Source organism: Ambystoma mexicanum, chromosome 8 (assembly GCF_040938575.1).
Source record: "Ambystoma mexicanum isolate Mex_15411 chromosome 8, UKY_AmexF1_1, whole genome shotgun sequence".
NCBI classification, from domain to species: Eukaryota; Metazoa; Chordata; class Amphibia; order Caudata; family Ambystomatidae; genus Ambystoma; species Ambystoma mexicanum.
In genome coordinates, this window is record NC_090929.1 from 1,703,539,988 (window position 1) to 1,703,558,073 (window position 18,086).

Here is an 18,086-nt window from a genome sequence, read left to right on the forward strand (position 1 = left end):
TGTGCTGTTTGCTCACGGTTCTCCTGCTGTGCTGTGTTACTGTGCTGTTTGCTCACGGTTCTCCTGCTGTGCTGTGTTACTGTGCTGTTTGCTCACGTTTCTCCTGCTGTGCTGTGTTACTGTGCTGTTTGCTCACGGTTCTCCCGCTGTGCTGTGTTACTGTGCTGTGCTGTGTTACAGCACTGCTGTGCTGTGTGCTATCGGTTCTGCTGCGGCGCTACTGTGCTGGGTGCGGCCCCTCGTCCTGCTGTGCTCTGTGTGGTGCTGTTTGCTACCTTTTCTGGTGCTGCTGTCCAGTGGCCGGGGTGGGGGGGGGGCAACGGGGGGCTGTACGGAGGTGTAATGATAAAGTCGGAACGGGGTGGGGCGCATTTGTCCCACTCGAGTGCTTCCGGCTGCTGGACACCCTCTGCTGTGCGTTTGAAAGTTCACGTGCACCCTGTAACCCCCAAACTGGACTGCTTACAGGAAAAGGAAACTTCCTAAAATAGGGCCCACAGTGAGGCAGGGCGACCGTGAGGGGGTGCAGAAAGAGGGGGTGAGAAAGGGAAACTGGGGGACTTAGCACGAGAGAGAGAGAGAGAGGGGGGGCATACAGGGGTGGAGTGACAGAAGGACGGACCGCGAGTGTGACGGTCTGCCATAGAACCGGGGCCACAGAGTGACGGGGTTAGGGGGGCCACAGTGCAAGCTCAGGAACCAAGGCGCAAGAGAGCCCGACCCACAGACAATGCACGCGGCGATGGAGGGGCTAGGGCCCCTGGTCTCTGCGACGGAGGGGCTAGGGCCCCTGGTCTCGGCGACGGAGGGGCTAGGGCCCCTGGTCTCGTCGATGGTGGGGCTAGGGCCCCTGGTCTCGGCGATGGAGGGGCTAGGGCCCCTGGTCTCGGCGAAGGAATGAGCGCCAGAGTGCCTTCAGCGCAGAGAAGCCACCAAGGTGGAAGAAAGGCGCTGCACAATACCACTTACATTGCTTAGCTTTACTGTCAGGCCCTCAGTGAGGGACTGAGCGCCAGAGAGGGAACACTCGGCTTCAGTGAGGGACTGAGCGCCAGAGAGGGAACACTCGGATTCAGTGAGGGACTGAGCGCCAGAGAAGGAACACTCGGCTTCAGTGAGGGAACACTCGGATTCAGTGAGGGACTGAACGCCAGAGAGGGAACACTCGGATTCAGTGAGGGACTGAGCGCCAGAGAGGGAACACTCGGCTTCAGCGAGGGACTGAGCGCCAGAGTGAATGAGCTTCCCCTGCTGAAGGCCCCTGTTGGCCCCTCTGAAGCACATCTCTCCCTGTTGCAGTCTCACTTGCTGCATTCAGACCTCCCCCCTGCCCCCCCCACTCCTCCAGGGTCCGCGGAGACCGGGCTCCGGGGTCGAGTTATCAGCGAAGGTGGTGCGCTTCAAAACGTGATCTCTTAAATTAAAATTAATAAATGGTCCAAAATGCCCCCCTCCCCCCCCACCAGAGGGTGACACCGGACACGGATCAATGTCGCGTCTCCGTTGACAGCACTTATTTAATGCACAGAAATGAGCGGCACGGGGATCCCCCTGCCACGGTGCAGGGGCCTCAGTGTCTGCACCCAAAGAAAGGGAAGGTTGGGGTGCAGGGATGAGTGTGTACCAGTGGGTTGAGGGGTACGGTGGCGGAGTCGAGGGGGGTGCGTCTCTGCACACCAGCATTGGTGTGGCGCTCACTCCCCTGGGTGGGCGACAGGAGCTGGGCTTTGGTACCCCAGTATAGAGGGGCCCGCAGGAGGGGGTGTCCCTGCTTCTCTGGGTGGGGTGCAGGAGCTGGGCTTTGGTACCCCAGTATAGAGGGGCCGGCAGGAGGGGGTGTCCCTGCTTCTCTGGGTGGGGTGCAGGAGCTGGGCTTTGGTACCCCAGTATGGAGGGGCCCGCAGGAGGGGGTGTCCCTGCTTCTCTGGGTGGGGTGCAGGAGCTGGGCTTTGGTACCCCAGTATGGAGGGGCCCGCAGGAGGGGGTGTCCCTGCTTCTCTGGGTGGGGTGCAGGAGCTGGGCTTTGGTACCCCAGTATAGAGGGGTCCGCTGGATGTGGGGTCCCTGCTCCTCTGGGTGGACTCCTGCCGGAGCAGGGGGGCGGGGTGCTGGGCTCTCTCAAGTCCCCCCCCCCCAATACCCCCTGCCGGCCTGTCCAGGAGTCCTGGCGCCAGCAGCCTCAGGTCGTCTCACTTTCACGCTGGGGGGGGGGGGTGCACGGGCAGAGGGAGATGGCAGGCAGGGACAGGCCCATGGTACCGGCAGGGGGGCATGCCTGCTCCCAATGCCCTCTGTGGGGCGGCGGACACCCTGCAAGCCCTGGGGTGCAGGCGCGCTGCCTTCGTCTAGTGTCCAAGGCAAGTGGCAACTTTCGCACCCCGATAAACAGGGTGGTGCCAGTGGGTGCCAGCCGAGATCTGGGACAAGTTGGGAACAGAAAAGTACACCTGTGAGCCCCGTTGGGCGACCCCATACACCCGTTGACCCACTTTATATAAACACCCCCGTGAGGACCCCGCACCGCCCCCCCCTCCCCCCTCTCCTCCCAGCACTCTGCCAGGCCACGAAGTTGACTCCTGGGACAGACATAGTTGGAGGGAGGTCGGGGGCTGTGAGTGAGAATACCCTCCCACCCTTTTGACCGGGCAATGCCACCCCTCCCGTGGGGGGCATTCAGCCCGCAATAATGCTCCGTTCGGCAGCCTTGCCCCGGGCCAGGCATTTTCGTGCAGAGTTTGAAAGTTTCCGGGCTGCCGGCGGCCTGTGATTGGTCCTCCGCCGCCGAAACCACATGCAAATGAGGAAAGGAGGCAGCAGGCTGGGAGCAGGAGGGGGAGGGGAGGGAAGGGATGCAGTGTGCGCAGGCTGCCAGCCCAGGCACCGACCTCCAGTCCGGGCAACACCTGGCAGCGCAGCCAGCAAAAGAGCAGCCCGTGGAGGGACAGCCAGGCACCGATCTCCCAGACCAGCAACACCTGCCAGACCAGGCTCAGCCGGGCACCGGCCTCCCAGACCAGGCTCAGCCAGGCACCGACCTGCCAGACCAGGCTCAGCCGGGCACCGGCCTGCCAGACCAGGCTCAGCCGGGCACCGACCTGCCAGACCAGGCTCAGCCGGGCAAAGACCTACCAGACCAGGCTCAGCCGGGCACCGACCTGCCAGACCAGGCACAGGCGGGCACCGACGTCCCAGACCAGGCAACACCTGCCAGACCAGGCACAGCCGGGCGCCGACCTCCCAGACCAGAAACAGCTGGGCAAAGACCTACCAGACCAGGCTCAGCCGGGCACCGGCCTCCCAGACCAGGCTCAGCCGGGCACCGACCTGCCAGACCAGGCTCAGCCGGGCACCGGCCTGCCAGACCAGGCTCAGCCGGGCACCGACCTGCCAGACCAGGCTCAGCCGGGCAAAGACCTACCAGACCAGGCTCAGCCGGGCACCGACCTGCCAGACCAGGCACAGGCGGGCACCGACGTCCCAGACCAGGCAACACCTGCCAGACCAGGCACAGCCGGGCGCCGACCTCCCAGACCAGAAACAGCTGGGCAAAGACCTACCAGACCAGGCACAGGCGTGCCAAGACCTGCCAGAGCAGGCAGCACCCCCTAGAGCAGGCAGTGGGGGGCCAGGCCAGCAGGCACATTCACAAAGGGGCGCCAAGACAAGAGCTTCCAGACCACAGCGCCCCCTCTAGCCAGGCAGAGCCAGGGAGGGGCTCTTTGGGGGCGCACCCCGAATACACCGCCGCAGAGAGTGACCCCACATTCTCTCTTATGTCCCCAGGATGAGCAGCAAGGAGGAGGCGACCAAGAGCCCCCCCGGGCCGCTGTCCAGCTTCAGCATCCGGAGTATTCTGCAGGGCACGACCACCGGCGCCCCTCCGGGGGGAGCCGCCCGCTGCAGCAGCCCCTCGCTGTCCTCGGATGACGAGGAACTGGACGACGGCTGGAGAAGGCCCGGCTGCCTCTGCCCCGAGACGGACAGCAGGGACCCCCAGAAGGGCCGGAGCCCCTCGCCCTGCGCCGGTAAGTACCCTCTCTTTCAGATCCCTGCATCCCTCTCTCTGGGGGTCCCGCTGTTCCCTGTACCCCTCTCCTCCTTGCTTGTCCACTCTGCTTTTGGTTCCTGGTTATGCCCCCCGCCCCCGCACCCATACACGCGCACCAATCCCCCCCCCGTGCAGAAGGATCGGAAGCAGTTGCCCCCTTCGCCCCCACACCACATAAGTGAAACCCAGGGGCACCCGTGCCCCCTAAAATGCCATCATTTCCCGCAGAAGGAAGCCCCCCCACACCCCCGGCCCCCGCAAAGGAATTTCCAATGTGGGGGGCATTATTTTAATTCCGCTCCCTTGATGTTCGTTTCCCTAATTTTTAAAAATCTATAATAGCCGATGTTTCGATACATATATAATATACGATGCACACAACACATAGTATCGACTCTCTCCATATATACACGCACTACACACGCAATACATATATGAGTGCAAACCTCGCTTGGGTGATATCGTATGCATATATCATATGTCCTATGTAAAGCGCTTAGGCGTAAGCGCTATATAAACAACCCTTCATTATCATTAGATAACGCACACGTGTGTGCAAACGAACATACGCACATATTCAGGTAGTCAGACGATGTTTCTGGGGCCCGGGACTGGGGGCCAGCGGCAGAACCGGTTCCGGGCTCTTAATGTGGTGCGTCGGGGTCGGAGGGGAGGGGGGGGGTGAGAGCGCCCCTCGCAGCCGCGCGGAGCCTTGTTTTCCCGGGGTGGGGAGGGGATTCGGCCCTCCTCAATCCACTCAATCCACACAGGCATCACCTTGTGGGGACCTCTGCTCCTGCTCCCTGTCTAAATTCTCTGGGCAATGTCTCTGAGCTCTGAACACTTTCCATCCGCCAGGCCCCTGAGGTTTGGCCCTGAGGACTGGCCCTTCCCCTGTCAGGGAGGCCTTCAGATCTGCCCCTTGGCCCTGAACCTGTGCCCTGCCCCTGAGTTTTGTCCATGAGACCGGCCGCCTATCCACCATGAATGCCCCCAATCCCCAGACTCTTTTCCTCCACCTTTGCCCCAAGCCACAGACTCTTCCCTCCACCTTTGCCCCAAGCCACAGACTCTTCCCTCCACCACTGCCCCGGAGCCACAGACTCTTTCCCTCAACCATTGTCCCTGACCTGCAGACTCTTTCCCTCCTTCATTGCCCCTGAGCCACAGACTCTTTCCCTCCTTCATTGCCCCTGAGCCGCAGACTCTTTCCCTCCTTCATTGGCCCTGAGCCGCACACTCTTCCCCTCCACCTTCACCCCAAGCTACAGACTCTTTCCCTCAACCATTGTCCCTGACCCGCAGACTTTTTCCCTCCTTCATTGCCCCTGAGCCGCAGACTCTTTCCCTCCTTCATTGCCCCTGAGCCGCACACTCTTCCCCTCCACCTTCACCCCAAGCTACAGACTCTTTCCCTCAACCATTGTCCCTGACCCGCAGACTCTTTCCCTCCTTCATTGCCCCTGAGCCGCAGACTCTTTCCCTCCTTCATTGCCACTGAGCCACAGACTCTTTCCTTCCCCATTGCCCCTGAGCTGCAGACACTTTCCCTCCACCTCCACCCCAAGCCACAGACTCTTCCCTCCACCACTGCCCCGGAGCCACAGACTCTTTCCCTCAACCATTGTCCCTGACCTGCAGACTCTTTCCCTCCTTCATTGCCCCTGAGCCTTTCCCTCCTTCATTGCCCCTGAGCCGCAGACTCTTTCCCTCCTTCATTGGCCCTGAGCCGCACACTCTTCCTCTCCACCTTCACCCCAAGCTACAGACTCTTTGCCTCAACCATTGTCCCTGACCCGCAGACTCTTTCCCTCCTTCATTGCCCCTGAGCCGCAGACTCTTTCCCTCCTTCATTGGCCCTGAGCCGCACACTCTTCCCCTCCACCTTCACCCCAAGCTACAGACTCTTTCCCTCAACCATTATCCCTGACCCGCAGACTCTTTCCCTCCTTCATTGCCCCTGAGCCGCAGACTCTTTCCCTCCTTCATTGCCACTGAGCCACAGACTCTTTCCTTCCCCATTGCCCCTGAGCTGCAGACAGTTTCCCTCCACCTCCACCCCAAGCCACAGACTCTTTTCCTCAACACTGCCCCGGAGCCACAGACTCTTTCCTTCCACCACTGTCGCTGACCCGCAGACTCTTTCCCTCCTTCATTGCCACTGAGCCACAGACTCTTTCCTTTCCCATTGCCCTGAGCTGCACACTCTTTCTCTCTGCCATTGACCCTGAGCCATAGACTCTTCCCCTCCACCATTGCCCCATAGCCACAAACTCTTCCCCTCCACCATTGCCCCTGAGCCACAGACTCTTTCCCTCCACCATTGTCCCTGACCCGCAGACTCCTTCCCTCCTTAATTGCCTCTGAGCCACAGACTCTTTCCTTTCCCATTGCCCCTGAGCTGCAGACTCTTTCCTTCCACCTCTGTCCCTGACCCGCAGACTATTTCCCTCCACCTCTGTCCCTGAGCCACAAACTCTTTCCCTCCACCCTTGTCCCTGAGCCACAGACTCTTTCCCTCCACCATTGCCCCTGAGCCGCAGACTCTTTCCCTTCACTTTTACCCCAAGCCACAGACTCTTTTCCTCCACCTTCACCCCCAAGCCACAGACTCTTTCCTTCCTCCATTTCCCCTGAGTCACAGACTTTTTCCATCCTTCATTGCCCCTGATCTGCACACTCTTTTTATCCGCCATTGCCCTGAGCCATAGACCCTTCCCCTCCACCATTGCCCCTGAGCCACAGACTCTTTCCCTCCACCATTGTCCCTGAGCCAAAGACTCTTTCCCGCTGTCATTGCCCTGGAGCCAGAGACTTTCCCTCCTTCATTGCGCATGAGCCGCACACTCTTTCCCTCCATCATTGCCCCTAAACCACAGACTCTTTCCCTGCTTCATTTCCCCTGAGCCACAGACTCTTTCCCTCCACCATTGCCCCTGAGCCACATGAGCCAAAGACTCTTTCCCTCCTTCATTGCTCCTGAGCCGCAGACACTTTCCTTCCATCATTACACCTAAACCACAGACTCTTTCCCTCCTTCATTGCCCCTGAGCCACAGACTCTTTCCCTCCGCCATTGCCCCTGAACCGCAAACTCAGTGCCACAGACTCTTCCCCTCCACCATTGCCCCTGAGCCACAGACTCTTTCCCTCCATCACTGCCCTAGAGCCACAGACTCATTCCTTGCTCCATTGCCCCTGAGCTGCACACTCTTTCTCCCCGCCATTGCCCGTGAGCCGTAGACTCTTCCCCTCCACCATTGCCCCTGCGCCACAAACTCTTTCCCTCCACCATTGTCCCTGACCCGCAGACTCTTTCCCTCCTTCATTGCCTCTGAGCCACAGACTCTTTCCCTCCACCATTGTCCCTGACCCGCAGACTCTTTCCCTCCACCTCTGTCCCTGACCCGCAGACTCTTTCCCTCCACCCTTGCCCCTGAGCCACAGACTCTTTCCCTCCACCACTGCCCCTGAGCTGCAGACTCTTTCCCTTCACCTTTGCCCAAAGCCACAGACTCTTTTCCTCAACCTTCACCCCCAATCCACAGACTCTTTCCCTCCACCACTGCCCCAGACCACAGACTCTTTCCTTCTTCCATTTGCCCTGAGTCACAGACTTTTTCCATCCTTCATTGCCCCTGATCTGCACACTCTTTCTCTCCGCCATTGCCCTGAGCCAAAGACTCTTCCCCTCCACCATTTCCCCTGAGCCACAGACTCTTTCCCTCCACCATTGTCCCTAAGCCAAAGACTCTTTCCCGATGTCATTGCCCTGGAGCTAGAGACTTTCCCTCCTTCATTACGCATGAGCCACACACTCTTTCCCTCCATCATTGCCCCTAAACCACCGACTCTTTCCCTGCTTCATTTCCCCTGAGCCACAGACTCTTTCCCTCCCCCATTGTCCTTGAGCCCTCATTGATACAGACTCATTCCCTCCACCATTGCCCCTGAGCCACAGACTCTTTCCCTCCACATTGCCCCTGAGCCACAGACTCTTTCCCTCCTTCATTGCCCCTGAGCCGCAGACACTTTCCCTCCCCCATTGTCCTTGAGCCGCAGACTCATTGATACAGACTCATTCCCTCCACCATTGCCCCTGAGCCACAGACTCTTTCCCTCCACATTGCCCCTGAGCCACAGACTCTTTCCCTCCTTCATTGCCCCTGAGCCACAGACTCTTTCTCTCCGCCATTGCCCCTGAGCCGCAGACTCAGTGCCACAGACTCATTCCCTCCACCATTGCCCCTGAGCAACAGACTCTTACACTCTGCCATTGCCCCTGAGCCACAGACTCTTTCCCTCCTTCATTGCTGCTGAGCCACACACTCTTTCCCTCCTTCATTGCCCCTGATCCGCAGATGCTTTCCCTCCACCCTTGCCTCTGTGCCACAGACTCGTTCCCTCCTTCATTGCCGCTGAGCCACACACTCTTTCCCTCCTTCATTGCCCCTGATCCGCAGACTCTCTCCCTCCACCATTGCCCACAGGCTGTGCCTCTAAGTTTGTCCGAGTCCTGTATCATTTCCTTCGTACATGGCCTCAAGCTCTGGTCCTGCTCCTTGTTCCTGAGCCCTTGACCCCTTCCATCACCCATGCCCCGGGACCAGACCCTGGGGTCACTGCTTGAGCCAGTGCCTCTCCCTGGTCCAGCATGAGCCCACCCCACCCCCACTCAGCAGTTCATCTGTTAGATAAACCCGAAACCAGCAGCACGAGTCCCTGAGTCATGCAATTGTTTGACGAATAGGGATTTGCGGACAGAATGACGCACAAATCCCCGTTTTACACGCAATTAATTCCATGAATCAGGACCTCAGGTGAATTGCCAGTGCACACAGTGAGCTTCCTGTGCACTCTGAAATCTCTATATGCAGCATACTAGTCCGAGAACTGGGTTCACGGCACAGCACACATCCCATGCATATCCCATGCACATTGCGCTCGTGTCCACACCGGGGTCTCGGTGCGGCGTGTGCATACTCCCCTCCCTGAACATAACTGCATTCCTGCATATGTTGAACTAACTCCCTACGCATACTGTTGCCTGCATGTTCCTACATGAGCTAGAAACCAGGGGGTGCAGAGAGCAGTGGGGCACAGGAACCAGATTTCCAGGGCTGCACGGAAAGGGCTGCAGAGAGCAGTGGGGGGCAGGAACTAGACTTTCAGGGCTACATAGAAAGGGGCTGCAGAGAGCATGGGGTGCATGAACTAGACTTCAAGGGCTGCATAGAAAGGGGCTGCGGAGAGCAGTGGGGTGCATGAACGAGACTTCCAGGACTGCATGGAAAGGGCTGCAGAGAGCAGTGGGGGGCAGGAATTAGACTTCCAGGGCTGCATGCAGTGGGGCGCATGAACTAGACTTCCAGGGCTGCATAGAAAGGGGGTGCAGAGAGCAGTGGGGCGCATGAACTAGACTTCCAGGGCTACATAGAAAGGGGTGCAGAGAGCAGTGGGGCGCATGAACTAGACTTCCAGGGCTGCATAGAAAGGGGTGCAGAGAGCAGTGGGGCGCATGAACTAGACTTCAAGGGCTGCATAGAAAGGGGGTGCAGAGAGCAGTGGGGCGCATGAACTAGCCTTCCAGGGCTGCATAGAAAGGGGCTGCAGAGAGCAGTGGGGCGCATGAACTAGACTTCCAGGGCTGCATAGAAAGGGGTGCAGAGAGCAGTGGGGCGCAGGAACTAGACTTCCAGGGCTGCATAGAAAGGGGGTGCAGAGAGCAGTGGTGCGCATGAACTAGACTTCCAGGGCTGCATAGAGAGGGGTGCAGAGAGCAGTGGGGTGCAGGAACTAGACTTCCAGGGCTGCATAGAAAGGGGATGCAGAGACCAGTGGGGCGCAGGAACTAGACTTCCAGGGCTGCATAGAAAGGGGGTGCAGAGAGCAGTGGGGCGCAGGAACTAAACTTCCAGGGCTGCATAGAAAGGGGGTGCAGAGAGCAGTGGTGCGCAGGAACTAGACTTCCAGGGCTGCATAGAAAGGGGTGCAGAGATCAAAGGGGCAGCTTTCTTTGGTGCAGTCTTCGTTCATCTTTGCTGCTGTAAATACCGCCAGTGCCGGGATGCCGTGTTTTAAGAATGTGACACACGAGACCTCCCCCTGACACTGCACAGGCGGGACCTCCCAACTGACACTGCACAGACGGGACCTCCCCCTGACAATGCACAGACAGGACCTCCCCCCTGACACTGCACAGACGGGACCTCCCCCCTGACACTGCACAGACGGGACCTCCCCCCTGACACTGCACAGACGGGACCTCCCCCCTGACACTGCACAGGCGGGACCTACCCCTGACACTGCACAGGCGGGACCTCCCCCCTGACACTGCACAGATGGGACTTCCCCCCTGACACTGTACAGGTGGGACCTCCCCCCGACACTGCACAGGCGGGACCTCCCCCTGACACTGCACACACGAGGCCTCCCCTCGGACACTGCACAGGTGGGACCTCCCCTCTGACACTGCACAGACAGGACCTCCCTTCTGACACTGCACAGACGGGACCTCCCCCATGACACTGCACAGGCGGGACCTCCCCCTGACACTGCACAGACGGGACCTCCCCCCTGACACTGCACAGGCGGGACCTCCCCCCTGACACTGCACAGACGGGACCTCCCCCCTGACACTGCACAGGTGGGACCTCCCCCCTGACACTGCACAGGCGGGACCTCCCCCCTGACACTGCACAGACGGGACCTCCCCCCTGACACTGCACAGACAGGACCTTCCCCCTGACACTGCACAGACGGGACCTCCCCTCAGACACTGCACAGGCGGGACATCCCCCCTGGCACTGCACAGACAGGACCTCCCCCTAACACTGCACAGACAGGACCTTCCCCCTGACACTGCACAGATGGGATCTCCCCTTGGACACTGCACAGGCGGGACCTCCCCTCTGACACTGCACAGACGGGACCTCCCCGCTGACACTGCACAGACAGGACCTCCCCCTAACACTGCACAGACAGGACCTCCCCCCTGACACAGCACAGATGGGACCTCCCCTCGGACACTGCACAGGCGGGACCTCCCCCCTGACACTGCACAGATGGGACCTCCCCCCTGACACTGCACAGACAGGACCTCCCCCCTGACACTGCACAGACGGGACCTCCCCCCTGCTACTGCACAGACGGGACCTCCCCTCTGACACTGCACATGCAATACCTCCCCCCTGACACTGCACAGACGGGACCTCCCCTCTGACACTGCACAGGTGAGGCCTCCCCCTGACACTGCACAGGCGAGGCCTCCCCCCTGACACTGCACAGATGAGACCTCCCCCCTGACACTGCACAGACGGGACCTCCCCTCTGACACTGCACAGGCGGGACCTCCCCTCTGACACTGCACAGGCAAGGCTTCTCTTCTGACACTGCACAGGCGAGGCCTCCCCCTGACACTGCACAGGCGGGGACCTCCCCTCTGCCACTGCACAGACGGGACCTCCCCCCTGACACTGCACAGACAGGACCTCCCCCTGACACTGCACAGACGGGACCTCCCCCCTGGCACTGCACAGACGGGACCTCCCCCCTGACACTGCACAGACGGGACCTCCCCCTGACACTGCACAGACGGGACTTCCCCCTGACACTGCACAGGCGGGACCTCCCCCCTGACACTGCACAGACGGGACCTCCCCCCTGACACTGCGCAGACGGGACCTCCCCCCTGACATGCACAGACGGGACCTCCCCCCTGACACTGCACAGGCGGGACCTCCCCCTGACACTGCACAGACGGGACCTCCCCCTGACACTGCACAGACAGGACCTCCCCCTAACACTGCACAGACAGGACCTCCCCCCTGACACTGCACAGACAGGACCTCCCCCCTGACACTGCACAGACGGGACCTCCCCTCAGACACTGCACAGGTGGGACCTCCCCCCTGACACTGCACAGACAGGACCTCCCCCTAACACTGCACAGACAGGACCTCCCCCCTGACACTGCACAGATGGGACCTCCCCACGGACACTGCACAGGCGGGACCTCCCCTCTGACACTGCACAGACGGGACCTCCCCTCTGACACTGCACAAACAGGACCTCCCCAAACACTGCACAGACAGGACCTCCCCCCTGACACTGCACAGATGGGACCTCCCCTCGGACACTGCACAGGTGGGACCTTCCCTTGACACTGCACAGACGGGACCTCCCCCCTGACACTGCACAGATGGGACCTCCCCTCTGACACTGCACAGGCAATACCTCCCCCCTGACACTGCACAGACAGGACCTCCCCTCTGACACTGCACAGGCGAGGCCTCCCCCCTGACACTGCACAGGCGAGGCCTCCCCCCTGGCACTGCACAGACGGACCTCCCCCCTGACACTGCACAGATGGGACCTCCCCTCTGACACTGCACAGACGGGACCTCCCCTCTGACACTGCACAGGCAAGGCTTCTTTTCTGACACTGCACAGCGAGGCCTCCCCCTGACACTGCACAGGTGGGATCTCCCCTCTGTCACTGCACAGACAGGACCTCCCCCCTGACACTGCACAGACAGGACCTCCCTCCTGACACTGCACACACGAGGCCTCCCCTCGGACACTGCACAGGCGGGACCTCCCCCCTGACACTGCACAGGCGGGACCTCCCCCCTGACACTGCACAGACGGGACCTCCCCTCGGACACAGCACAGGCGGGACCTCCCCCCTGACACTGCACAGACGGGACCTCCCCCTGACACTGCACAGACAGGACCTCCCCCCTGACACTGCACACACGAGGCCTCCCCTCGGACACTGCACAGGTGGGACCTCCCCTCTGACACTGCACAGACAGGACCTCCCTTCTGACACTGCACAGACAGGACCTCCCCCTAACACTGCACAGACAGGACCTCCCCCCTGACACTGCACGGACGGGACCTCCCCTCTGACACTGCACAGGTGGGACCTCCCCCCGGACACTGCACAGACGAGACCTCCCCCTGACACTGCACAGACGGGACCTCCCCTCTGCCACTGCACATACAAGGCCTCCCCTCGGACACTGCACAGGCGGGATCTCCCCTCTGACACTGCACTGCACATACGAGGCATCCCCTCTGACACTGCACAGACGGGACCTCCCCTCTGACACTGCACAGGCGAGGCCTCCCCTCTGACACTGCACAGACGGGACCTTAACTCTGACACTGCACAGGCGGGACCTCCCCTCTGACACTGCACAGAGGGGACCTTAACTCTGACACTACACAGACGAGGCCTCCCCTCTGACACTGCGCAGACGGGACCTTAACTCTGACACTGCACAGATGGGACCTCCCCTCTGACACTGATAAGCAAGGCTTCTCTTCTGACACTGCACAGGCGAGGCCTCCCCTCTGACTCTGCACAGACGGGACCTCCCTCCTGACACTGCACAGACGGGACCTCCCCCCTGACACTGCACGGACGGGACCTCCCTCCTGACACTGCACAGACGGGACCTCCCCCCTGACACTGCACGGACGGGACCTCCCTCCTGACACTGCACAGACGGGACCTCCCCCCTGACACTGCACAGGCGGGACCTCCCCCTGACACTGCACAGGCGAGGCCTCCCCCCTGACACTGCACATACACACTAGGTATACCCCACGTTTGCAGACTTGCACTTTGTGCTGCATGTTGTACCCCTTTTATTTTCCCCGCAAAAAGCAGATGGTAAATGTGGGTAAGGTGCATAGAAGGGGGGGGTGGGAGTTGTGAGTGTTAGGGGGCCCTTAGGACTCTCCTCCAACATTTTATGGAGAAAAGTGTTAAAATCGGTAACAAAAATTTAGCAAACTTGTAGGTGCAAACATTCAAAGATCCTTACACTGCACACGTGACACCCCCATCTCCCCATGACACCACCCGAAGACGCCCCCCACTGCCGGTGTATTCACTCTTACAATGCTCTCTTAATCTGAACTTCTGCTTGAGAACGCGGGAGTCAGGAAAGTGAGCATTTACACGTGAAAACGTGTATATGTACAACTCCCAGCGGTGGTTCGATTCTGGCTGGGAGGCCTGACTTGAAGGTTTCGGGGTGAGGGGGGGGGGCTGCGCTCTGCTGGGGAGGGATGGGCAACCCCGCCCTGCATTCATAGTGGGTCTTTCGTCGCCCCCTTGCTATTATAACATGCAGGTGTCTTGGTGCTAATCTAGGATGCCCTTTGCTAGTTGGTAAAGTGTTCTTTCTGCTTGTTCCCTTGCAGGTAATGTGAAAGGCGGCCTGGTCACCCTGCCATCCACCACAGAGCGTGTCCACCAGCACTTTAAGGAGGAGAATGAGAGGCACTCAAGCCCAGGCTCCCCCGAGGACAGGCCGAGAGATGGAGGGGACCGCCAAGGCAGCTCCAAGAAGAAGACCCGGACTGTCTTCTCACGGAGTCAGGTCTACCAACTGGAATCCACTTTTGACATGAAGCGCTACCTGAGCAGCTCGGAACGGGCCTGCTTGGCCTCCAGCCTGCAGCTCACCGAGACCCAGGTCAAGACTTGGTTCCAGAACCGCCGCAACAAGTGGAAGAGGCAGCTGTCCGCCGAGCTGGAGGCGGCCAACATGGCCCACGCCTCCGCACAGACTTTGGTGGGCGTGCCACTTGTATTCAGGGACAGTTCCCTTCTGAGGGTGCCAGTGCCCCGTTCCATCGCTTTCCCAACACCCCTATACTACCCGGGGAGCAGTATGCCCCTGCCTCTCTACAATCTCTACAATAAACTGGACTACTAAAGCTGTGGCTCGGGCCTGAGCAGGGGCTATCCTGGAGAGCTCACGCGCGGGACTCAATGTCCGACCAAATAACTGAGGACCTTAAACAACATCAACAGACCGATGGACTCAAGACAGCTCATGTCCTACAGACATCGCGGCCAACAGGAGTCCTGGCCAAACCCTCTAGAAACTCGACAGCCGGTGACAACCTTTGCAGACAACTTGCATCTCGTCCAACCATCAACAGCTTCAGCGGGTAACTAGAGCGCTGGCCAACCATCAACACCTTCAGCGGGTAACTAGAGCGCTGGCCAACCATCAACAGCTTCAGCGGGTAACTGGAGCGCTGGCCAACCATCAACAGCTTCAGCGGGTAGCTAGAGCGCTGGCCAACCATCAACAGCTTCAGCGGGTAACTAGAGCGCTGGCCAACCATCAACAGCTTCAGTGGGTAACTAGAGCGCTGGCCAACCATCAACAGCTTCAGCGGGTAACTAGAGCGTTGGCCAACCATCAACAACTTCAGTGGGTAACTAGAGCGCTGGCCAACCATCAACAGCTTCAGTGGGTAACTAGAGCGTTGGCCAACCATAGATAACAGTTACAAAAACCGAAGTCTGCACCAACCTTCTACATCTTCCATTACAAGCTGGAGTCTTGTGCAACACTCTACAATCTCTACATCCAACCTACATCTCCAAACTCAACAACCAACTTGAGGCGTGATCCACCAGAGACAAACTCAACAATCACCTGTAGTCCTGTCTAAAGAGCTGTAGTCTAAATCTTTCATCATCAATTGGAGCCTTGGCTAACACTCTAGAACTGCACCCCTGACCTCAGCCCCCCTCACCTTCTCCCCATCACTGCACCATCATTCCCCAAACCTACAGGCGCCAAAAAGCCAACCTGCTTCACCAGCTTACACCAGGTCTGCAACTGCCCCCAACATCCATCACTGCATCAAGCTACCTTGCCCTCAAGAATGCTCAGCTCACTCAACAGGCTCCATCACTCACACTCAGTATGCCCTAACAAAGCCGCCCCTAAGGCTACTCTATCCCCCCCGATATGATCTGCTGCTTCCAACAACCTCTGAAAAACGACACCGTCCTCAGCTTTCCCCAGCTCCATCACCCTGAAAAAGGCCCTCTACCTTCAACAAGCTCAGCCATCCTCAGCAAGCTCCATCACCTCCACCAAGCTCCATCACCTTCACCAAGCTCCATCACCTCCACCAAGCTCCATCACCCGAAGAAGCTCCATCACCTTCAGCAAGCTCCATCACCCGAAGAAGCTCAATCACCTTCACCAAGATCCATCACCTACAGCAAGATCTGCTACCGTCAACAAGCTCAGCCATCTTCAGCAAGCTCCATCACCTTCACCAAGCTCCATCGCCTGAGGAAGCTCAATCACCTTCAACAAGCTCCATCGCCTGAGGAAGCTCAATCACCTTCAAAAAGATCCATCACCTACAGTAAGGTCCTCCACCTTCAACAAGTTCCATTACCCATACCAAGATTGAACAAGCTCAACCATCCTCAGCAAGCTCCATCGCCTTCACCAAGCTCCATCACCTGGAGAAGCTGAATCACCTTCAACAAGCTCCATCACCTACAGCAAGGTCCTCTACCTTCAACAAGCTCCATCATCTTCAAAAGGGTCCTCTACCTTCAACAAGCTCCCCCATCCTCAGCCAGCTCCACCATCCTCAGCCAGCTCCATCGCCTCCAATAAGCTGTACTATCTCCTCAGCCAGCTCCATCGCCTCCAATAAGCTGTACTATCTTCCGCACTTTCTTCGCCCCCATAACCTCGGGGGTGGGGGGCTTCGACAATTTTACAAGTAAACAGAACTCCTGGAAATGCTGCACGCCTGCTACTCAACCCCCCACCTAGACTTTAGCAGACGACCCCTGCCACGAAGGGCACGCCTTGCACCCCCGCGCCCCCATTGACTGTGCGCCGAAAGCGAGCTTCTGGGAGCGCTTAGAATTACACTGTGTGTATGTCCCGTCTTTATTTATAAACCCCCAGCCCACTTTTATTCCATGGGGGCCGCCAGGGGTGTGCAGAGAACGGAAGGCCCCCTCGCCGCACCCTCACACGGAGGCGCTTTCATGCATTTTCAGGGCGCTAGAATGCCGCCTGTGTGTGCATGTGTGGGGTGCCACGGCGTCCCCCGTTTGACTGAACCTAAACTTGTACATTTCAGTGAAGGACTCGAGACCAGGCCTCGTGGACACTTTCCTACCTGTAAATACATCTTTTTTTTTTATTAAAGAGGTCTTTTAAGCGTCGCTCGTGAGTCATGTCGCCATGAATTTCCTCTGAGCCCGTGGGGGTTCGCGAGAAGCAGAGGAAACGTCTCTGCTTTAGGGGGACACCCCTGCAACCGCTCTACAGCGTGACGTGAGTCTTCTCTGGCATGTGTGTGTGGGGGGGGGGGGGTGGGGGTTATTTAAGGGTCCGCTTGATGGCGAAAGAGATGGCTTCAGCAAATACGGGTTAAAGTTTCAACGTTACGTGTGTAAAGACTGGAAGCTGCGTGTGAATTATCGCGTCATGGATGTGTGTTAATACTGCCAGCTGTGTGTGAATTATCGTGTCATGGCTGTGTGTAAAGACTGGGAGCTGTGGGTGAATTATCGTGCAATTGATGTGTGTAAATACTGGCAGCTGTGTGTGAATTATCGTGTAATGGATGTGTGTTAATACTGGCAGCTGTGTGTGAATTATCGTGTCATGGATGTGTGTTAATACTGCCAGCTGTGTGTGAATTATCGTGTCATGGATGTGTGTTAATACTGGCAGCTGTGTGTGAATTATCGTGTCATGGATGTGTGTTAATACTGCCAGCTGTGTGTGAATTATCGTGTCATGGATGTGTGTTAATACTGCCAGCTGTGTGTGAATTATCGTGTCATGGATGTGTGTTAATACTGCCAGCTGTGTGTGAATTATCGTGTCATGGATGTGTGTTAATACTGGCAGCTGTGTGTGAATTATCGTGTCATGGATGTGTGTTAATACTGCCAGCTGTGTGTGAATTATCGTGTCATGGATGTGTGTTAATACTGGGAGCTGTGGGTGAATTATCGTGCAATTGATGTGTGTAAATACTGGCAGCTGTGTGTGAATTATCGTGTAATGGATGTGTGTTAATACTGCCAGCTGTGTGTGAATTATCGTGTCATGGCTGTGTGTAAAGACTGGGAGCTGTGGGTGAATTATCGTGCAATTGATGTGTGTAAATACTGGCAGCTGTGTGTGAATTATCGTGTAATGGATGTGTGTTAATACTGGCAGCTGTGTGTG

At 58.4% G+C, this 18,086-nt stretch overlaps 1 protein-coding gene across 2 annotated transcripts in view; it reads left to right on the forward strand.

Moving 5' to 3' along the window:
* HMX2 (H6 family homeobox 2) overlaps positions 1-17,068 on the forward strand; it is a 129,329-nt gene extending 112,261 nt beyond the window's left edge. The window contains exons 2-3 of one of the 2 annotated variants that reach the window (XM_069612024.1): positions 3,784-4,025; positions 14,266-17,068. In XM_069612024.1, coding sequence (XP_069468125.1) covers positions 3,785-4,025; positions 14,266-14,783 — 759 coding nt within the window. In that variant the 5' untranslated portion in view covers position 3,784 and the 3' untranslated portion in view covers positions 14,784-17,068. Of the gene's footprint in view, positions 1-2,870; positions 4,026-14,265 lie in introns of those variants that run through there. The other variant, XM_069612025.1, reaches the window with a different exon arrangement.
* Positions 17,069-18,086: the final 1,018 nt, after the last annotated feature.